Source organism: Mustela lutreola, chromosome 5 (assembly GCF_030435805.1).
Source record: "Mustela lutreola isolate mMusLut2 chromosome 5, mMusLut2.pri, whole genome shotgun sequence".
NCBI lineage: Eukaryota > Metazoa > Chordata > Mammalia > Carnivora > Mustelidae > Mustela > Mustela lutreola.
The window spans coordinates 6960505-6983801 of NC_081294.1; the positions used below are offsets into that span (position 1 = coordinate 6960505).

A 23297-nucleotide genomic window follows, 5' to 3' on the forward strand; every position below is an offset into this window, starting at 1 on the left:
TTGCAAAACCATCATGAAGTTAGTGGGGCCGATCTTGGCCACCACAAAAGAGGTCTTGGGGTCAGAAGAGCAAACACGCATTGGATGGGGGGGGTTTCCCAGAGGGCTGTCCAGTCTCAATCTGATGAAACCCTCTTCAAGGAGCTGTCACGCCTTAACACCTCTGGAGGCAGAGGGACACTGAGGCAAAGAACAATCCCACTAAATTGTTTCCTAAATGGTAGGATTTATTTCAATGCTCACATACAATTGAATGAGACAAACTATTTACATAAAACATAAGTACAAAAAATATAATACAATTTATACTGTACATAGTCAGGATTCTCTTCTTTTGTCTGAAAAACGTTGGCAGATAGAGATGATGTGGAGGGGTGCTATGGAGGGAAGATTGCACTCTTAGTGGCACTCATGATCATTCTTCATGAATTTATTGGTTAAAAAATTGTTAAAATTGGTTTGGATTACAGAAACTGGAAATTCACAAGAGCAGTGAGTGAGCACGACATTTCCCCTTCTTAATAACAGATCATTTTATCTTATATGTTTGCTTTCTGGAAAGTTGGGACCTACAGTAGGTGTGGGTTGGTTTCTGCTGATTGGCGGGTAACCCCGCCCCGCCCCCCACCAGCCAAGCCTCTTCTCAAAATTTCCATAACTGATCCAATGGAGTAGCACATGAGCTCCCTGCCTGGGGTGTCACAAGTGGTATCGCAAACTGATTTTTGAAAGCAATATATCTGTCAGGTGTCATTAAACAACATTCTTGGATATAGACCTGGACAGCTCTCGAGTGAGGATTTAAGACCAACGTACTGATGAACAGAACACATAAAAGTGAAGACTACTGGAAATTTGTATTACACATTTCTAACAACAAGGTTTTTGTGCAAATGAAACCTTGAAAACCGAATGTAAGGACAGGGGAAAAAAGTGCACCCAACAGCCCTATGAAGAAAGTTCTGACACTTCAAGAGATTTCCAACAGGGCAACTGAAACTCCAGTTCCTCGTTTAAAGGAAGAGAAAGGCCACGTTGCCTCATGTAAAGAGTCCCATTCTGATTATTAATACATATTGTATTTTAAAAATTAATTTTAAAGTCGAGAACTTTCTGCAAGTTTCCCAAGGGCTGAAGTTGGCTTTGGAGAAGGTTCAGTGGAAAAATGAAACAATTCCAAATAAGTTTATTTTGCATCACAAAGCAGCAAAAGCAAACTAACATAGAACGAGGAATTTAATTTCATAACGTCTTCATAAATCATATCAAGGGGCATACACACAAGCTTTGTTACCCACTTTTGAAGAATGCTACAATAAACCACGTTTGTGCATTTTCTTTGCAGATGACACAGAGCTTTCAGTGGTGGATGGAGGTGCTGGGGTTGAAGGCTCAAACTGTGATTTCCTTCAAATGGCAGAAGTTCAAGTTTGATGTTGGCCAACAGTCACAGTATAAGAAAAACCACTTTTAGTCGAGAAAACACCATTAACTTTCCTACACCAAATTAAGGTTGACAACTTTGTGTACTTGTAAGCAATGTTGACATTGACTTAAAAAAAAAAAAAAAAAGCACACAAAGTTTTAGGTGGTTCTCATTCCACTCAGTGTATCCGTGCCAGCTGTCACCAGCCTGATTTTCCTCTGTCTGTGGACCTGCCTGAAGAGGGACAGTAACAAAGCTTATGACATCCATTGGCAGCTCATCGGCAACCCTATCATTGGTCCAAGGTTTTTTGTGGAAGATGTATAATTAAAGTGATGGAACACACCTCTGCCCTTGTTCTGGTGCCACCTGCTCTGCTAATGGGGGCAGACATCACATCTAGGATGTGCTCCTTAGGTCATTTTCCATTCCTGAGATCCAAGAGATATAAAAGAATGATTTCCTTCCAGGTGAGCCAATCAACCCTCTGCTTTGAACTAGAACCAGTAATGCCCAGATACGATGATAAATCACCATCTCAAACAAGGCACTGGCAACTTTTCATGGCAAATTAAACCATCTGTGCTTACGGAGGATGGCTAACAATGCTTTCTTCTCAGCGACAGGAGAGGAGGACAGTTTAGGATTTTCCAGAATCCCGATTTTCCTCCCAGCTCGTGTTTATTGAGCACTTGAACCCATCTGAACCACTGTTTGTACTGCCATTCACCTCACATTTGGACTGTGTGGCATTAAGCTGCCACGAAGCTGAAAAAGAAAAGGGTCATGTTACCACCACTGGCCTCGGATTTCTTCCTAAATGGGAAGAGATGGAATGGATGGCATTACCTGTCCAAAATGTTGGTTTAAGAAATGCTGCAGTGTGGTCTCCTCTCTCTACTTTGTTCCTTTCAGGATTTAAAATATCCTTGGCTAGTTACCCTCATCATATCAATACAGAAAAGCCTGTTTGAGCAAAAATTGATCCTGACTCTGGTCAAGGGTAAGAAGCTTGATTGCTCCGGATTGCAGAACGAATATGATCTTTTGCAAATACTGCGAGGCAGTGTACATCAGGAACTGTACACTTGGTATCAGGCTCTGAAGTTGGTTTTGATGATGTTTTAAGTCCCTGTGCAGTGTAAGCTACATTTTCAAGAGAGAACAATCTCCATTCCTGATGCTTTTGTAACATGTACCAAATTTTTGATAATGTGATGTATGATAGACAAAAAAACCTTGATCCATCAGGTCCCCAAAATACATATAACACATCTTTAATATGTCCATTAAAAAGGGGGGTACAGAATAGACATTCTAGAAATCCCTGCCAATAGTCCAACATTGCATCTTGTTCACTACTTTTCAATTTCCAAAAGGAAAAGCAAGGATTCTGGCAATTTATTTCCCTGTATTTTATCGGGTTATCAAAAACAGAAAATAGGAATACCTTGAGTCAGTGTTTGTAGAGTTACAAAGTATTTCTCACTTATTATTCATGACCTCAACTAGGGAGAACAACAGAAATAAATTCCAAATCTTTGATCTTCCATTGTAATGCACTGAGCAGTAATTGTCATTTTTGAAGATTTTATTTATTGAGAGAGAGAGAGAGAACAGGAGAGGGGAGAGGTCAGAGGGAGAAGCAGACTCCTTGCTGAGCAGGCAGCCTGATGTGGGACTTGATCCCGGGACTCCAGGATCATGACCTGAGCCGAAGGCAGTTGCTTCACCAACTGAGCCACCCAGGTGCCCCCGGCATTCCTTTTTGCGCATTCTTCTGGTCAAAGTGACTGCTACTTTACCTTCTCCCATATCACACCCATTGTCCAGAGAAGCAATGTGCTCAACATGGCTTTGTTTTCTGATAACAGATTATCATAGGTCATCAAGCCTACAATGCTGTGTCCTCCTATTCTCACCAGGTGACAAGAATGGCCAGGACATAATGGAGACAGGAGAAGGGGTGAATGTATTGGGCATGCCAACACAATCGAGAACTCCTTTTTGCCTCATCTTAAAAGTACCTCAGAGTTTGCGTAGGAGTTACGGTTCTCATTGTAATTCTCACCTTCAGGAACACTGATTATTGGAGGTTTATGCTTAGGGACTTCCAGCTCTGTGGAGAATGGCTGTTTTGAGGCAGAAGCCATTCACTGTACCCCGCACGGGTACCTGTTGTCCCTGGGTGGGGGCCCCAAGCCAGCTTTTGAGATGAAAATGCTGAATTCCATGGAGAGCGCCCATTAAATACCAGAAACCAGAAAACCCCAATGGAGAGTAAAAGACCTGCTGAAGGTGTTTTAACACTGTAGGGGTCAAGTCCATGATTTATTCTGAAAGCAAGGAAAATGTCATAAAGGAGCAGCAGGATATTTGTGAACTCAGATGCTACCAACACTACACCTTCAGTGTGTATTACGGCAGTGTTTATGCAAAGATGATTAGCTGAGTGCAGACTTGATAGATGTGTAACATAAAATCTACTCCGAACTTCCAGTAGACCCTGGAGTATCCTGGGGACACGGGACTCCTCCGCTGAGACTGTGTCCCTAACTCAGAAAGGCGGTCTGACCCATGGATTCTGCCAAAGCCTCCAGTGGAAACCCTCACCGTCCTGGACTTTGAGTCCCACGACTCTCACCCCTGTGCAGAGAAATAAGGAAATAAGGCCATCCTCGGCTGAAACTCCCGCCCTCAGGACAGTCGGTTCTGGAAGAGTCCCAGCGTCAGACCCACAGAACTGTGCGCGCATCCCGGCTCCCCACCTGGGACCCGCCCTCACACTCAGCTCGGGAGCCACTGGGTCCCCATTGTCACCTTTTCTCACTTTTGCTTCTCTGCCCTCTGGCATCACTCCGTGAGTCCGTGGGACCAGACCCTGGTCCACCCTGAGCACGGGGGCGACCCCTTCCCAGGGACAGGGCTACTCCGGGGCAGGGATGCATGTCCCGCACCGTCCATTCCTCCACAGGCCCTGAGGTACCCCGCCCGGCCCGGCGCGCACACAGGGAAGCGCCACTGGCGGTCAGGACACACCTGAGTGGGCTTGCTGGACGTCCCCGCGGGAGTGGGGTGCAGAGACTGCCCCAAAGCATCACGGACATGGGCCTCCAGCGGGCCTGGCAACCGAGCGCAGAAGCACGGAGTCTGCTGGCGGAGGGGCTTCCGTGGGGCAGAGCTGCTCCCAAGTCGCTGTCCCATCGCTCAGGGGTGACGAACCCATGTTCATGCCAGCCGCTGGTCCACAGCGCTCCTGGGGAAAGCTGTGCTGTGGTCTCCCTCCGTAGGACGGGGCCTCCACCGGCTGCGCATTCAGCGCGGGGACTCCTCCGGCCAGAGAAAGGACCCTGAGCAGCCCCGACCCTGGGAATCCCTTCCAAAGACTTTAATGTGAGACGAAAGCCACTTTCCTAATGAAAACAGGCAAACTTCAGCCCTAGCCAGAAATAATCCTAGAGATTAAACTGTGGTCAGTGCCATTGATGTTGGGTTCAAAGCGGGGTGCGGCAGTAATCCCGATCTGTGCTGCTTGTACTAGGGAGGGAGGAGGAGGAGGAGGGAAGGAAGGAAGGAGAAGGAAGAGAAAGACAGAAAACAGCCGTCATTCAGAAACGCACAGTGCGACCCCCGGGGAAGGCAAAGGTGGCAGCCTCCGGGAGGGCGACTTCAGGGAGGACACCCGGGTGCGCGTGGGGGCTCCCCAGTGACAGCCGACCTGGGGCTCAGGCACCAACCGGGGGACCGCGGGGAGGCGCGCAGCTGGGAGCAGCGGCCACGGAGGGACGGAAAAGCCGAAGCTACCCCAAAGCTGCTTAAAATAGTTAGAATGTAGTTAAAATTATTCTTAACCGACTGAAATTCTGTGAAATGAGAGAGGGAGAGCGCGCGCGAAGCCACAGTCGTCTTCCTTTGCGCAGAGCTTCAGAGGACGAAAACGAGAGCATTGTTTTTGGCGGTGACAAGTCCCAGGACGGATAATCCGCAACACGAGAACTCGTGGAGAGAGGGCGCCGCCCCGGTCACTGCAGGAGCCGCACGGGGACCCAGCGTGGACTTAGCATTTCCAGTCAGGTCCAGCGATGTTTTCTCAAAATATTAGTATTCCGTTTCCCAGGGGAGAGAAAAATGAACATTTACGCTTAGAAAACACCTGGGGGAGGGATTCTAAAGCAGCTACAATGTGCTTCGCAGTGAGGACATGTTTCTTCAAGGAAAGGGACGCCCAAGTTGGAGCATCCGGTGCGAATCTAGCTGAAGGGCAGCGGGGAAGCCATCTGGCGGAATTTCACCTCCTCGGTGTGGACTTCGGCTCTCCGTGTCCAAGCAGAGCGGTTGCACACAGCAGAGAAGCCGCACAGGACAGACAACATGGACGCCCGTTGGAAAGATCCAGAACACCACTCCGGTGTCCTCTCTCCAACCTCCCAGAGACCCCCATCATTTAAATTGGAATTTTAGCAGAATAGCTTGTGAAACTCTGGCTGTAGGAGAATATTTTCAATACAACAATACTCATGACTAAATGTGGGATTTTCCCCAACACCCTCTGAAATTGTGTCTTTAAACTAGATAGGATAAAAGCATGGGTGCTAAGAAGCCTGTGCACCTCAGTGTCTATGCTGTGGTGTCCATGGATCTGAAGGTTCACTGTGCAGTAAGAACCTGATGGACTGTCCACGTCGGTCGTCATCACCGCATCCGCGGGTGTGGGGGTGTCAGACGAACAGTTCCAGTCTTTTGGAAATTATTCAACCAACTGTATTAGTTGTTTATGAGTAATTTCTCCTGCCTTTTTTTTTTTTTTTTTTTTGGCCTTTCCAGGGACTTCTATGAGTAATATAACAACACTCTGAAATGCTTAGCGATGATCAATGCTCAGAACTGCAGGGATCACTGAAAACCTTACTCTCCTGCTTTCTCAAGGTACATCTTGAAATGCGATTGCCTCGGTGCAGGGAGAAGTGGGAGGGGCGGAGGAGAGGGCAGCACTGACAGAGAAACACAAGGCACCAGAACAAATGTGTCCTCCTCACCTGACCCGGAGGCGGCAAATGACAGCTGGGTACTTGGGGCTTACGTCAATATGAACATCGATGGGCTGCAGAAAGCCGGCTTCACTCATCAGCAATGCGCTGGGAGGGGGCTGATGGCCACACACTAGTTCTCTCAGCACACAGAAAATACAAAGTTGCTTCTCCTTAAAGGTCAGTTCTTTTGATCCTTTCTATGACATGGAAAATTTAAAAAAAAAAAAAAAAAAAAGCTGGTTTCAATTCTATTTCAAAGTATTTTTTAATACCTTCCCTCATTGGTGTCATGGGTGTTCATGATCTTTCCTTGCAGGGACGGAGAGGATGAGGAGGCTCTCCAGATGGTGAGTGAGTGGTGGTTCTACGCATGGCTCTCCAGGACCGGACCGGACAGGTGGGCTTCCGGGCCCACTGCACGACAGGCAGCTCCCGGGAATGCCAGGAAGTCCAGAAGCGAGAATATGACGGCTAGCCCTGCAGCGTCATGCGGAGGGCTAAACCCTTCATCATGGATGAGCCTCTGGTCTTTACGCTCAGCTCCACCAGGGGTGACACCGGAAGTGCATCAAGACTAAGGGAGGGATGAGTGTGTCACACCTCATGCCATCATCACCTCCGCAGACACAAGCCAGGGTGAATCCCTGCCCTTGCCCAGGTGAGAACCATTCCAAGTCCAAACACACAAGTTGCTTCCGAGGTTTCCACAGAATGATCCAGGTTGGGAAGATGGGAGATCCATGTTGAGTAACTACAGCCACATTCCTAGCCCTCATTTTACCAAATACCACGGACCTAACACTCTTTGTGGCGGGAGGGGGACTCTCGTCGGAAGTGTCTATTTTCTTGAATAAACACGTCATGAAGATTTATGCTCAAGAACAGGAAGGCATTCCTATTTCTAAAGACTTCTTCCTACGTGGGTGGTACATTTATTAAAAAGCGCAAGTAAAACAACAGACTTGTTAGAAAAATGGACCAAACGGCAATAAAAAAAAACAAAAAACAAAAAACTATAAACAAAACTTCACGCCATGGCTCATTTGACAACGATCAAGCATTTAGACCAGATTTTCACGACATCATATCTAGATTTTTGTTGCTTTTCGGGATTTTTGTTGCTTTTGGCAGCAATGGGAAACTCGTGGCTTGAAATGCACTTGAAAGGCATCCAGACTTCATCTCTGAAGTCTTAGAAACATGGGCAGTCATGGAGCACAGGCCTTGAGGAACGGGGCATTATGAGAAGCCAACAATAGAACAGCTATCAGTACTCATCGTAGTTATTGAGATCTGTAAAGTAGGCATTAGAATAGGTCTTCCCGGTGAGATGCGGGTTGAAGTACTTGTTTCTTTCTTCTAGGATCAAGTTGTTTTTGTTAAATGCCTGTAAAAAGTAAAATAATAAAAGAGAGAAATTTAAGAACATTCTACAAGCAGTATTTCAGAAGGAGAACGTAACAAGGGGATGATGACATTGAATTTGAACTCCCTCCTGAGGCTCCGTTGTTCGAGACGTGATTTCCCACTTACTTGATTCCTCACCTCATTTGACTTCCCGACGACCCGCCTCACGACCAGAATGAGGTTGGCAAGTTTTGACCAATAGAAACCTTCAACAAACCTAAAACTCCCGTGATTTCGAACCAACACACCCTCTGAATGTTCCGGGACAGTACGATTTAAGCAGCTTTCTGATGATCACAGACACGTACATTAATAAGAGATTTCCAAGGAGCTTATTTAAGTAAATGCATGAAATTTCAAATGCCCTGATTTCTCTCCATTTTCTCCAGATGCCAGCAGGTGAGCATGTGATGAGGAAGCAGCCCCCCTGCAAGCTGCCACCTGGGGGCTCTGCAGTCGGACAGGGGCTCAGACCTAGCAGCATCTGCCCTTGTACCTAAGGACCCTGCTTAGTGGTTTCACTATAAGTGCCTGTTTTGCTTTTCCTGGGGCACTTTTTTTTTTTTTTAATTTATATTCAGTTAGCCAACATACAGTACATTATTAGTTTCAGATGTAGTGTTCGGTGATTCATCTGGTGCCTGTAACGCCCAGGGCTCATCACATCACATGCTCTCCTCACTGCCCATCCCCCCCCTTACCCATCCCCCACCCACCTCCCATCCCGCTACCAGTCAGCAAGGCCAAAATCAACAAGACAGGAGACAAGAAGTGCTGGCGAGGATGAGGAGAAAGGGGAACCCGCTTACACGATCGGTGGGCATGCCGGCTGGTGCAGCCACTCTGGAAAACAGGACGGAGGTTCCTCAGGATGTTAAGCATAGCTGTCCTGGGACCCCTTTTAAAACAAACACTTAGAGGGCCATTTGGGTGGCTCGGTCGCTTTAGTGATCGACTTTTGATTTTGGCTCAGGTCATGATCTCAGGGTTGTGAGCTGGACTAGTGGGGAGTCTGCCTGAGATTCTCGCCGTCTCCCTCTGCCTCTCCCCTCCCCCCGGCTCATGCACCCATTAATTAATTAATTAATTAAAAAAATAAAATAACCACTTAAGAGTTGAGCCTTATAGCCACCTTATAAGCAACAGGTGCCTGTCTCCTGCTCACTGCTGACCAGGGATGGAGGACCTCTTCCCCAGGCTTGCAGCAAAGGTAAGTCACAACCCTGGGACCTGACTTCCTTTGAGTGAGTGCAGGGAGACTGTGCCTCCAGCCAAAACAAGCCTGGGGTTTCCCCTTTCCCAAAGGGGGAGCTGGGGTGCTCCCATTCATCAGGCCATAATATGCATGTTATTGGGGGGCCCAGCTATGGCCCCCAACACAGGCTGCTGTAGCCACTTCCGACACGGATGCCCTTCCTTATGAAGTCATTAAAGCAACCTACACTTTCAAAATGCAGACTCTGCCAGGTTGAGGGTGACTATTAAATAAAGGACTGACTGACAAATGTAGATTAGTTGGCAGAGGCCAACTCTCCAGGACTGGTCTGGGCAAGGTATCAGAAGAAAGTTCCAGAAGGATCATTAGAGACTAGGCAGCCATCAGTGCCCTCAGAGTAGTGAAATTTCTTAGTATCTGGGTGGTTCCTGGATCTCAAGTGAGATCAAAGACCAGCTCAATTATCTTAGGACACTTAAAGTACCACACAAGTTCATAGGTTGGCATCACATCTCAAGGAGCCCCACTCCTGGATTCTGAAGGCTTGTTTGAAAGGTTCTTGCTCATAAAAGGAGCTTGTGTTGCTCCTCATACTCCGGGAGCTCAGTGCTGAGAGGGTATGGGGGCATCTTAGTGGTGGCCGCCTTCATTCCCTGGTCCGAGCACAAAATTAGCATCAGGTGCTGATGGGCTCTGGGTCCCGGTGTCAGCAAGGCCTGGGGTTGGCCCTGTCGCTGTCCCAGTGTCGGGGAAGGGATCTCATGGTAGGAGGGAAATGAGAGGATGCTGTGGCCCCCAGCACATAGACTTTCCAAGCACGTGAAGTCGTGAGGGCTGAAGACATTCCATATTCCCACGTGGGAAGGAAATCGAATTTCAAAGGAAACCATCATAGTAGAGAGCAGAAAAACACTCCCTGAGAAGGTTTAGGGAAGGTTTAGGGGTCCCACCAATTTAAGAGGAATATCAAAATGGGAACTTCCTTCATTCACGTGGGTGCGGGAAGTCTACAAGAGCCCAAATGAGCTTCTGGCTACACCCCCGACTCCTGCATTTTATCCCCTTTAAGCCTCACAACAGAGATCTGACAGTCATATTGCTATACCCATTTTAAAGATGAAGAGATCGAGGTTCAAAGAATTAACTAACCTGTATTCTACACCCTGACGCACAATGCCTCAGACAAAAGCCACACTGACTTTGCCAGGCACTAGTCAAGGCACTTAGTGTAACTATTTCATCTGCTTCTCATGATCTCCAATTTAGGAGGAGAAAACAGAGGCTCACTGAGTGTCAGTGAGAGGCTTCATGTTTACCCAGCTGGTGGCTCCTGGACTCAGGTCTGCCTGGTCCAGAGCTGATGCCCTTTCCACTGCTTCTTCCTCAGAAGGAGGAGACTGGCCATCGACTCTGTTTCTGGGCGAACACGGAATTCATCACCCATTGAGAAAATTTAGCTGAAAACTTCGTCTCACACGAGTCACACAGTGTGCGAAGCTGAAGAAGCTTCATTATGTGTAAAACTCATTTGAAGATAGTTTTTCTAATAATGTAACAATTTTTCTCAGGATGCCACCCTGGTGATTCCTGCCACGAACCTGGATATCGGATGACCCCACCCTGGTTCTCGTTACCACTGTCCTGTGTGTATGGGTCCTCAGCCTGGAGCTCTTCCCATCGGCAAGAGCCCTCTTTGGACATGGAAAGCACAGTGGAGGCACAGCTGGACATTGGCTAATGACCCAGTATCTTCCAGAATTTCATCTGCTGTCATTTCCAAGTCCTATTTTTAATCCACTTCCCCACAGAAGGCGCCATCTTCTTTGCAGGCGAAGCAAAGCTAAGATGGCAGCTCTGTCATGAAGGACACCGGTTCCCTTGCTCCCCAGGCTTTCACCTAAGCCACCACCCCTGAGCTTGGCCAATCCCCCAGGCCGCTTCCTTGTGCCTCTGTCTGCCGCTCCCTTACCTTGATGGCTTCCACCGAGTCGTACTTGTCCAGTTTGTTGATGTGGTTGGTGATGCTGGTGTTGAGGGGGGCGGGAGCGACAGGGTGGATGACGGTGGCGTCGTGGGACTGCTGCTGGTAGCGCTGGCAGTAGGTGTAGACGAGCAGTGTAAGGAGGCAGCCCAGGATGGAGCTGCTCAGCCCCACGGCGATCATGTGGAACATGTTGAACTCTGGGAAGACAGCACCAAAACAGACGTGCGTTGGAAAAGAACGCGCCACTCGACGTTGCAATGCATGTGGATGAAAAGAGCAAGACAAAATAAAAGGCCCACGACCTTCCTTTGAAATGTCATGGCCACCCACACACTCCTGCCCAGGGAGCACAGTGTATTTTAAGTGAAGCCTCTTCCGAACGACAACCAGTCTCTTGGAGATCACCTTTGTACACTGGCAGAAGCATCTCTTTTCTTTAAAGGATTGTACAAACCTGCTTCTCTGTTTCAAGTGCAGTAGGATCTCTGGTTTAGGGGGTTCCTAGAGAACATTTTTTCCATGCTCTTTAACAGGCGGAACATCCCTGCCTACAGCCTATGAGAACAAGGTGAGAACGCATTTACGGCTTCCAAGTCCTGTTCACAATTACTGCGTTTTGGCGACTTTATAAAAAAAGATGGTTTATGCCAAAGAAATAAATGATTTGTGCCAAAGGAATAAAATATGATATTTTAGTGGTTATGAAACAATCCTCTTTTACATATTTTTTTCTATTCAATAGGATCTTTGGGTTATTTTCCTTGAGTTATGGATATAAGACGTTGGAAAAAATGAGCAGACATGGATTTATGTCTCTAATATGGGACTGGCTTGAGGGACGCAAGGTCACATAACAAAGGCCTTGCAATGTCTGCGAAACAACCACATAGAAAAATAAATGTTCATCATGTGTGATAGGACGCCGTACGAGGAAGGTTTTAAGCCTTTCTTTCATGGAATAAAGACAACATCTGGGCAATGCTCATGAAGCTGGGCCTAGTGAACATCAGGTGAAGCAGAACGTGACCTTACTTTGTCTACTCTGTTGGCACCAGGTGGCTGTGGGTTACTGGCCTGTCCCTGCACAGGACACAACCCGAGGACAGGCTTTCCCCCCATGCTGTTCCCTCCACTCACCACCAGGGGGCGGAGTGTCACCCATGCTCTTCCCTGACCTGTCTGTCCATCCTGCACTCAGAGCCATTGGAAATGCCTGCAAGGCACACTGCGGACACCAGGCAAATCACAGAGTCACACAGAGGTCCCCAGCCCTCAGGGGAAGAAGGCCTGCAAGTCTGTCCCTGGATCTAGGCCTTAGGGTGTTTGCGCCACAACTACCCTGGCTCCTGCCTGACTCTGCAGCAGAGGCGGGGCTCCCGCGCTGTCCCCACACCTTGACACCTCTACACCGTGTCCCTTTACGACTCCCGGACGCCGCGCTCCTGGGACCCCTGAGAGACAGAGCGGCGTCCCCAGGGGAGCGGCCAGCATGCACGGAGGCGGGGCGCACCGGAAGCTGCAGCCCACTCCCCCCCCATTCCTGCCGCAGGTGTCCAGGCCGGCAGCTCCAGGCCCTGGATCATCCGGCCGCACGTGACTAGAATATTCCACAAGCATCACCTCCCCCACCTCCAGCTGTTTCTCACTTCTTGATTCTCTGGTCCCTGGTCTAACAAAATGGAAGCAATTCACGACTCTCTGACCTTTCTGGATTTTGTCTGAAGCCTCCAGAGCTGGACCTGGACGGGTTGGACCAAGCCCCGGGGGGCAGCCCACCAGCCACTAGAGGTCTCCTGAAACTGTGCTCAAGGCACGCAAGAGCAGATGTCACATGGGCTGTCATCATTTTATACTGCAGCCACTTTGAGTCCCCAGGGTCAACACCACCTACCGAGAAGAGTGCTTTCTGCGGCACTGATGGCGTTTGATTACAACGTGCGGAGACGTACGGTGCTCGCCATATGCGGATACTTTGTCATCGTCTATGAATCATGGGTGCAGGTGCCCAGGGAGGCTGGGGCCAACCGACATCTTTATGAGGGTTATATAGACTCTGTGTCTCATGAAACTAAAAATAGCTAAATTGAAAAATTTCAATAGGCCTACATTTTTCTGCATAGGGAAAAACAGTGTCTATTAAATCTCTTTTGAATTTGCTTAGTGTGGCTCTTTGCTTTGAACATGCTTTTATTCCCTATTGTTTTGGTCAGGAAAGCTGGACTAGAAACCAGCTACCCAGTTGGCTCCACTGAGGATTTCCTTCACAAAATCTGGTTGATTTCTCTTCAAATGGAAAAAAAAAAAAAAAGACATCTGTGTTGTCTTCCTAAACATCCCAGAACATTTTGCCAGGTGATTCTTCTTACCCATAAGCCCTACGTCAGATCTTATTTAACCTGACATGTCGATGTTAGCAGCTGGAGATCTAAGAACATCAGTTGTGAATACTACAGAATGAGGAACGTCCCTATGATTTAATCATGTCAAGGCATGACTTGGGGTTGGGTAGCCAATGAGCCGATCTGATTCAGACACACAGAAGCAGCATTTTAGGATGGGAATGGATTTTGCACCATGTTCTTCCAGGTGCTCAAGGCCCTTGAAAGTCTCCTATATCCTAACCCAGAGGGGGTTGGATGGGGAAAGTGGTTTTTGAATCTCTGGTGGGCATGGGGGACCAGTCAACTCTGCCGGGATATCAGCAGACCAAGTTCTGTCTTGACCTCACGTAGGACAGGGGCACCCCTTAAAAACTCTGCTTCACTTTGGACATAACACTGCTTCCGAGGGCAGCAGGCATGCCTGGACCCTGGGTGATGTCCAAAACTGTCTCCTGACCAGGGCTGCTGTGGCACCAGCCCTCCAGACACAATCCTTCCAGATACCTATTGCCAGGGGCCTTCTCTTGTGGTGCTCTGGCCTTAAAGCTTCCACTCAGATCCCACTGCCTGGATCCCAACTCTGGCTCCACAGCTGACAACCTGTGCCGACTTCGGCCAATGGCTTCATCTCACTCTTCTTGACCTTAATGCAGATGACAGTGCAGGGCTGCAATTTCCAAAACCAAAATCTCCGGAACGGACTTTTCATTACTCACCTGGCAGCAAAGCATGACCGGACCTGACCCTCTTGCTGCAGAGCTAACGAGAACTACAGAAGCGTTAGCATCTTCACTTGGCCCACACGTCATGAGGCATCATGAAAGAGACTAGTTACAGAATGTGGACCTGGGCACTGCAGTGTTACCTAACAGACATCACACACCCCCTAGGACCCATCTGAAATCTGAAAACCGCTGAATTCTAAAACCCTTCTGTATTTCCAAAGGTTTTATGTTAAAGAACTGTGGGCCGTGGAACCTACATGAACATCCTTTGTTGGATCAAATAGGACACTTCTTGCCATTTGATACAGTGGTGTGGAGTGACTGATCTAAAAATATTAAAGGACCCTTATGGCTATGATTATTTTTTATGGGAACTAGAGTCTATTCATCTTCTAGCTGGATCCCAAGTCAGTGAATGCCAGTCTGTAAGCTCACGGAACCGATGTAGGTCAGACACCAGACACAGCACGTCTCAGGCACTGGAGTCTTTTATGACATGAATGCTGGTTCCAGGAGGGCTAGGGCTATTCGTGTCCCCATGGTCATCTCAGTGCCCCTCGCAGAGCTCACGGAATGGGTGCACCACAAAGATTAGTTAGTTAGATTAACAGCTAAAACTAAACAGACAGAATGTAACAGATAGTGGGCTCTTAATTCATGTAGTTAACAGCAGTAAGTACATTCCTAAAACACACTCACAGAGCTCCGGATTCCATGTGAACATGCAGACCAGAGCTTCTGCGACTCCCCCCATGGACTGGATGATGGTAGGAAAGGTGTTCACAGGTCAGCAGCCACACGTGGTCTTGGTGTGGATATTGGCTCTGACTACCAAAGGCGGACAGAGGATAAGCACTGACCGGTGGACAGTCAGCCCCTCCCGCCCAGGCAAGGTAAACACATACAGTCAAGTCCAAATTTAGCACGAGCTGGAACCAGAGAATGTGAGTTGTGTCATTCAAGTTTGCAGAAAGTTTAAAAACCGCCTCTAGAGATGTTGTTCTTAACCATATGTCTCACCGTGTTGTTACTCCAACAGTCTGAAGGCTCTATCAAGGCTGGATGCCACATATTAGAACTATAAATACGCAGAAAATGCTTGAATTGAGTTTTACTCATGAAAGATTTAACTACAGCTAATATCAAGATCACTGGTTCGTAAAGCTTATTAGCTTCCACTGAAATCACCTGAAAAGCTTAGGAAGCCAGAGACCTGGGCCTCACACAGAGAGGTTCTGATCCTGTAGGTGCAGGCAGGGCCCGAGAATGTGCATTCCTGCCACACACACACGCCCACCATGGTGCTGCTGCTGATGCTGGTGGCTACCACACGTGGGAACCACCGATCCAGATGTCAAACACTGACCACTCACAACCATACTACAAAGCATAACGTGTCTGGATCAAGGGCTTCTCCATCCGTTCTTCTTGGGCCAAACATCATATGAAACACATGGGAAGAGAAATGATGGGAAAATATCAGAAATCAATTAAAAATTAGTTAAAAACAGGAGCTTACCCCCACATCGTTTCTCTTCTACGCTACTGGACCTCGCCACAGAAACTTCTGGGAAAAAAAAAAAAAAGAATTAATCACAGTGTGTAAAGGGTGTTGGGAAGAAAGAACACATCACTGGTTCATTTACAGATTCTCTAATGATTTCATGTTTTATGTGAGTCCAAGTTCCAAAAGCCCGATTGCTTGTTTAAAAAAAAATGGTCCTATGTTTCTTTGTTTTAAGCAACCTGAGCTGTATTTGGTCAAGGTCATCTGGAGTGAAGGAGCGAGATTCATTATCACGGAAAGAAAAGGTTATGGTCCTTTGGGATGAAACCAGGGCACTAGTTTCAAAATAAAGGTCAGCGTATGTGCAGATTTTCTGTTACCATATATTTTGCCAGTTGTAGATCCCTATGTTGGCCGGGTGTTCCTGCCTCTGAGCAAAGCCAGTGTCGTCAGATTCCCTGCAGAGGGGACCAATCCACCAGAGCTCCAAGGAAATTGCCAGAATAAATAAATCTCCCATTCAGCACCCACTCGTGCTTTTTGTCATGACACACATTAAATACCCAAGTAAAATGCGAACAAGAGAACAGATCCTGGAACCAGTTTAGCCCATAAGGATCAAACACCATTTTGGGGAACCTGAGATGTTATTCTCTCTTGTACTGATTTTTTTCGGTGGGTAACAAGAAGTAGCGATATGTCTACGGTCAAAAAGGAAAACAACACAGTAAATGCTTGTAGTTCTATACTACACATGATGGAGGTGGTTTATAAGAAGACTAAAGCTAATAATTCTCTCTAAAATATGGTTACTTTTTCTGTAAGTCGAAGAAAACAAGGTGATTACCTATTATTACCTTTTAGGACGTTGGTCTCTGCTTCGGTCTACATCACCGCCCTAACATCCACAGTGGACATACACAAAATGCCTTGGAAGTGTCTAACACCACGCCTGCACATGCCAGATGGCTGGCGATCATCAGTAAATGAACACTGGTTTCACATGGAAAAGTCCACAGCCCAAGGGCCAGCCCGTCTCTTCTCCAAGACAAGACCCACAGGAAGTTTCTGTCTTCCCAAGTAAACCAAAGTTGCATAAAGAATCGGCCTTTTTATTCATACAAACACATGCACACAGCACTGCAAAGGCACTTAACCTAATGTCAAAATGACAAGATCATCTATTTTGATTTTTTGAGCAAAATCATCTCACTGTGTTATAGTCAGTAAATTGTAGGAGATATTGTGTTAGAAAAAAAGTTGTTAACACTCATGGCCCAAATGCAAGCCCAAACTCACAGTTATCTGTAAATCTACAGTCTAATTACCTTGAAACCACAAGGGTTGAGAGAATCAGCTTTGTTTCCTCAAACATGACCTCCAAGGATAGATAAAACTCCCACCGAAGACTCATTTCCTCTCTAAATGATGGAAATGATTTGGTCCACACTGACAAGCCTCTCTGCCCATACCTGGGATGTAGTTGGAATCAAAGCCACACGGCCGGCTCTCGGTGGTGTTTCCAGAACACTGGCTGCCCACAGGAAACAGAAGGATGCACTGGCGGGCACGGACCTGGACTCCAGACGCGTCGCACTCAGACCAGTCTGACCACTCCGACCAGCTCTCTGCAAAGACCGGAAGAGGGGACATGTGACAACAATGTCCCCTGAGACCAACCCACCTGAAAGCACCATAGGTCACACACATGACTTTCAATTTTCACATTACATTTGTAATGGGTCTGTGTCTAAGGAGGATGGACATGTACCCTCGGAGCACCCCAGTAAGTCAATTCCACATGGGCATGAATACAAGAACTTGGAGACCTTCGATCAAAAATAATGTGCTTTTCTAAAATCCATGTTATTTTAGTGTTTTAAAGCCATTGTAATTGGACACCCGACACGCTATTTCATGAGGTCCAGCTGTGCAGAGACGGTCAGTGGTCACGGGAGAGAAATCTTCAGTGTGGACCCTGTTTCCCACAGGGCAATGCTCCTCTGTGAAGCGTGGCCCTCAAACGCTCTCCTGCCAAAATTCCTACAGGCCGCCGAGCTCGGGCAAGAGAAATGGTGCTGCATGAATCCGAGAGCCCTGGTTGCTGAGAGGGGTTTCGAGCTCCTACAAGAACCTTCCCTTCTGTCGCAAAAAACAATTCTGTGATCGATACACCAATGTCAGGCTGTACATGAGGTAGAAGTTCTGTTATCCCAGGTGTATTGTTGCCTCTGGGCCCAAGATCAGTGCATGAGTCTGAGGTTAAGGCCCAAAGCTAAGTGATTTAAGGTCACTTCACTCTCAAGTGGAAATTTCGCTCTGATTCATGAAATTCACCCAGGCTTACAGATGTTTGAAAAGAAAACAACACTCATATTTTAAGTAAGGATGTCAAAAAAAAAAAAATGTGCTCTCAATATTATTTGGAAATACTGAACAAATTAAAAGGGTTTATTTTATACGCAGTTTGCTTTTTTGTTCTTCTCAAATTTCTGTACCGTCTTCGTGTTATAGGGGAAATCTGGAAATCCAACATGTGCCTGGATCCACTGAAAGAAGTGACATTTTTTCTTAAAAATGTGTAAAGTACCAGGTTTGGGGATGACCGTGAGAATCTGGTTTCTAGGCACTTTTCAATATAAATGGAACTTTCCAGAAAGATCTGCAGGAGCAAGTTAAAAAATTAAAAGTGTGGATGTTTCAACATCAAAGTTAGACTCAGCAGAGGGTGTCACATTTCCATGCAAAGCAGCCCCCATGTGTCAGGACAAAGCAGATTACTGGACGAGGACACTGCTGCAGTGTCCCCACCGGGCACCTGTGTGAGCCAGCTTCTGAACTTGGGTTCCCCACCTCCCTCCCTGGAGCCCCACCTCCCTCCCTGGAGTCCCCTCCCTGGACCTGAGGCCAAATCCTTCACAAGGGCTCTCCTTGCTCTTCAACCTGATTTTCAGATCCCATTACCAGGTTAAACCTTTTAAAAGTGCATTGGGAAGGAAAAAATGAAACATGATGGGATTGGGAGGGAGACAAACCCTAAGAGCCTTTTAATCTCACCAAAAAACCCTAAGAATTGCAGGGGGTGGGTGGGGGAAAGGTGGCTGGGTGACGGACATTGGGGAGGTATGCGCTATGGTGAGTGCTGTGAAGTGGGTAAGCCTGACGATTCACAGACCTGTACCCCTGGGGCAAGTAATACATTATATGTCAATAAAAATAATTAATTAAAAAAATGCACTGTGGTGACCTGCGTCTGTTCCTAGCTGTAACACTATGGCGAGAACTATTTATTCTATGGTCAGACAAGGTAGTGTGACGTCACTTCAAGGATGATAGTGCGGGATTCAGGGTTCCCTTCTTGCAGTCTGTGCTCTTGTGGGGTCTCATCAGTTTCATCACTTGTCAATCAAGGGAGGGAAGGGGCGGGCTAGGCCGCATCGGTGCTTACCCGGGCAGGGCTGCGTGTTGCACAGCGCCTCCTCCGTGTGCAGCCCCAGGCAGATGTCCCCTCCGTAGGCTGGGGCTGGGTTTGTGCACGAGCGCGTCCTCATGTAGTGCCCACCTCCACACGTCGCCGAGCACTTTGACCAGGGAGACCAGCAAGACCAGACGCCGTCCACTGGGAGGGGACACAAAGTCACAGCACTTGTGACATCTTGAGCTGACCCATCGGATGCGGCCGCGCACGGAACGTGCCTTGCAGGACGGCACGGGGCGCACCGCGCACTGGGGTGAGCCCTCGTGTCTGGGCTCTCCTGGTGAGGAAACCAGCTTGGCTGATTTCTCCCTGAGCTCGGCGTCCTCAGTTCCTCCTGCTTGTTCTTCTGGGCAATAGATGTAAACACGTAACACGCACGCATGAAGACAGCCGAGGAGGGCTAGGGGTGTAATATAAAGTCCCAGTTTCCGGGGAAGGACCACGAGCCACGAGCCACGTTCCGTGGTCATTCATGGGAAGGCCAGCTAGCTCGCTCTCACCTCTGCTAATCGCACCATCCACCCAGAGCCAAGGATGAGCAGCTGCTGTCACGAGCTTCCTTCCTACTTGGATCATAATGGGCTCCGCGACCGGGGCGGGGGGGGGGGGTGGTGGGTCGCGAACATCTAACGGGTTCTGGGAGGAACTGGGATGGGCGCTCTGGAGACGCAGGCGCGAAACCACCAAACGCAGCGCGAACCGCGGTGACTCGGCAGTGCGTTTCTGGGAGGGACCAAAGCCACGAATCCCCACATCCACAGCTAGACGTGGGGATGATTAGGGAGGCAAGTTTTACAATGTGGACACGAGGCATGACTGGTTCCATGACTGCTAGTAACCCGGAGCAGGTGTTCCGTTTGCCCCCGCCTGGGCCCCTGACACCTGCGCACGGATGCCCTGAGCGCAGGCACCCGCGGCCCGTCTGCACGTGGGACCTCGATGCTCGTCCTGCGTTAGCTGATGCTGCTGAGCCGGCCCCCTGCGCTGCCCACGGTCTTCAATGCTGTCATATCCACCTGCTATTTATCGAAGTCCTGAACCACGCGCCCTCTTCTAGCCACCCCCATTTTTTTCCAGAGTCCCAGGAGAGAGCTGTAGGACTTGGGCAGCTCGAGGAGAGACTCATCAGTGGGCAAAAAGAGCCATCACCACAGCGAACAACGACGAAACCCAATGAGAGGCTCACTGTTACCATAAGTACATAATTTCATAGTTTGTTTTCTCCGTATCCTACATAAAAAGAAAACAGAATGGGGTGCCTGGGTGACTCATGTGATTAAGGCCCTGCCTTCCACTCAAGTCATGATCTCAGGATCCTGGGATGAGATCCGCTCCCAGTGGGGAGTCTGCCTCTCCCTCTGCCCCTCCCCCTGTTTGTGCTCTCCGACTCTCCTTCTTGCAAACAAATAAATAAAATTTTGAAACAAACAAACAAACAAAAAACCAGAAGCCATCACGGGAAGCAATGCCAAAGTCATTCAAGGTTGTTTTGGCTAGAATCACATCATTGGTATTTTAATACATGCAGCATGATTTAACGCATCTCTGTGGAGTAATATTTTCCTTTAGATACAGGCATGGGTAAAAACATGAGCAGGAATTTCATTTTCATGATATTCTTATCTGCCAAAAAAGTAGAAAACAAAACAGAAATGAAACATGTGAACCCCATTTCAAAGTGAGTTTTGACCTAGCTGGGAACTTTGTGATTCAGAAGTTTCTATGTTTTCCCTAGCAGGCGATAAGGTGAATTGGGAAGTTAAGAGGGAACCAGTCAGTTATCGGCCACCTGCTGTGGTACCAGTAAGAGGAGGCAAAACTGTAAAAGTTTCAAAAATCCTCTTCTACATCTATTCTCCCTGGGGGGACGCCTGCTGCCAGCTTCTCTGCCGGTAACTTGGGCTGAAGCTTGGCCTTTGGCGCATATGCTTGTACCCCCCAAAGGGCACCTCTACATCACAGTGCCTGAGAGGAACAGGTGTCAAAGAGCGTGGGTGTCTGAATGTGTACAAGACCGTCTGGAGATCAGAAGGCTCTAGAGCCTCATCTAGAACCGGATTTGGAACCAACCACGGGATCTGAGGGTTCTTCACTTTTGCACCTCATGATAGACGTGCTGACCAGTGTCCAACGGGTATGTTTAACGATGCTCAGTACTAACTATCCACGCAGTGCAGTTCAGAACCACAGGAGGACATCACCTCGCACCTGCCAGGACGGAGATTACAAAAAGAGAAACAACAGATCATAATGCGGGTGAGGGTTTGGAGAAATCGGATCCCTTGCCCACTGCTGGTGCGAATGCACACCGGCATGGCCGTGAGGGACAGCATGACTGTGGTCCCATAAAATATTAAAAACAGAATTACTGTACGATCCAGCAATGCCACTTCTGGCATTGGTGCAAATTTCAAAAGAATTGAAATCAAGACCTTAAAAAAGATCTGCACTCCCATGTCTGTTGCAGGGTTGTTCACAAAAACCCACATCCGCGCTGTTCGATACCATGTCCATAGAGAACAGTCCCGTTTTGTGCACTTAAAGATTTATGTACAGAGGCCCTTGGGTGGCTCAGTCTGTCGAGCACCAGATTCTTGGTTTTTCTCAGGTTATGATCTTAGGGTCGTGAGATCCAGCTCCTTGCTGGGCTCTGCACTCAGCGTGGAATCTGCTTGGGATTCTCTGTCTCCCTCTCCCTCTGCCCCTTCCCCTGCTCTCTCTCTCTCTCAGGTAAATAAATAAATTTAAAAAATATACATTTTTAATAGGGTGGCGCCCATGTTCAATATTCTTACAATAAAAAAACTTAACAACAAACCAAAGATTGAATTTTTTCATTCATAATCATTTTTTAATTTTTCATTATTACTTTTTAAAGATTTTATTTATTTATTTGACAGAGACACAGCACGAGGGGGGGAGTAGGAGAGAGAGAAGCAGACTTCCTGCCAAGCAGGGAGCCCAATATGGGGCTTGATCCTAGAACCCTCCGATCATGATCTGGGCCAAAGGCAGATGCTTAACAGGGGAGCCGCACAGGTGCCCCTCATTCATAGTCATTTTATAAAAAAGCAGCACTCATAGTCACGTTCTGGGAAGCCAGTAAGCTGATATCTAGAACCTACCTTGTGGTATTTCAAATAGCATTTACTCCTATCCACATTTCAACTAACATTCCAAATATTACCTCATCTAGTCTGATCAATGCTACCCACACCATACACACCACTGTTGTCTTGGTATCAAGAAAAATTCCCCGGGCACAGTCCTGTTAGTTAGTTATCAGAGTGCAGTCCTTGTTCCAAGTGCGAACAGTTTGAGGGCGCATGTGTAACAGAACCCAGTTGCTAGAACACTCCCACTTGCCAGTTTAAACCATTAAGATACAGTATCTACCTGTATCAATTTCAACTGCGACTTCATTGTCCTAAGGGATATTTTCGGAACTGGGGAAAGAGATGCTTCCAGTACAAAGGACTTCAGAGGAGAATTCTGGCCACTTTACTCTCTCAGGTAGTGGCCCTGATCTGCAATTGCCCGACATCCCCAGGCCAGCTCAACCCCACTCCTCACCTCCTGCCCCCCGAATGCTGTGCTCCCATCACCGACCGCCGCCTCTTCCAGGGCACAGACGGACTCAGAATGCAAGGGGGATGGTGCTTTGTACGGGATGAAAAATGATCCTGAACACTGAAGGAGGAAGGCTGAACTATTTCCCAAATAGAAAGCGCGGAGTATGAGAAGCCTCACGGCATTGCCTCCACTGCCAGGGAGACTGCGAAGCGCGGGACGGAACCAGGAACTTGGAAGGTTTAATGAAATGATTAATGTCTGAATGTCAGGCATCCTGGGGGCTGTCAGAGACATAAAGTCATGCCCTTCCAGTCCTCTGGGACGTGTGTGCCTGTGATGGTGTTTCCCCAGAGTCCCGAGGCCTCGCCACACGGTCTCCACTGCAGGACAGCCGTGCTCTGGGCTCAGAAGTGTCCTGCACCAGCTGTCCTCCCCACCAAGCAGCCTCGCAGCTCCTTCTGGACAGAACCTAAGTCTTAGGATCCTTTTGTGGCACTTACGGTTTACAAAACAGAGCATAAACTCAAGGACCTCATGAAGAGAAAGGCACGCGCCCTCTCGACTCATCAC

The 23297-nt window shown here is 47.9% G+C and overlaps 1 protein-coding gene across 9 annotated transcripts in view; it reads right to left on the reverse strand.

The window, feature by feature from the left end:
- Nucleotides 1-206: 206 nt before the first annotated feature.
- Nucleotides 207-23297, reverse strand: part of SEMA5A (semaphorin 5A) — a 466271-nt gene continuing 443180 nt past the window's right edge. For 4 of the 9 annotated variants that reach the window (XM_059173628.1, XM_059173626.1, XM_059173627.1 and 1 more), the window contains 5 exons: nucleotides 19125-19295; nucleotides 17149-17304; nucleotides 15689-15736; nucleotides 11049-11260; nucleotides 207-7843 (listed from right to left, as the gene is read on the reverse strand). In XM_059173628.1, coding sequence (XP_059029611.1) covers nucleotides 7724-7843; nucleotides 11049-11260; nucleotides 15689-15736; nucleotides 17149-17304; nucleotides 19125-19295 — 707 coding nt within the window. In that variant the 3' untranslated portion in view covers nucleotides 207-7723. Of the gene's footprint in view, nucleotides 7844-8672; nucleotides 8707-11048; nucleotides 11261-15688; nucleotides 15737-17148; nucleotides 17305-19124; nucleotides 19296-20631; nucleotides 21363-23297 lie in introns of those variants that run through there. The other 5 variants (XR_009353706.1, XM_059173631.1, XM_059173630.1 and 2 more) reach the window with 5 other exon arrangements.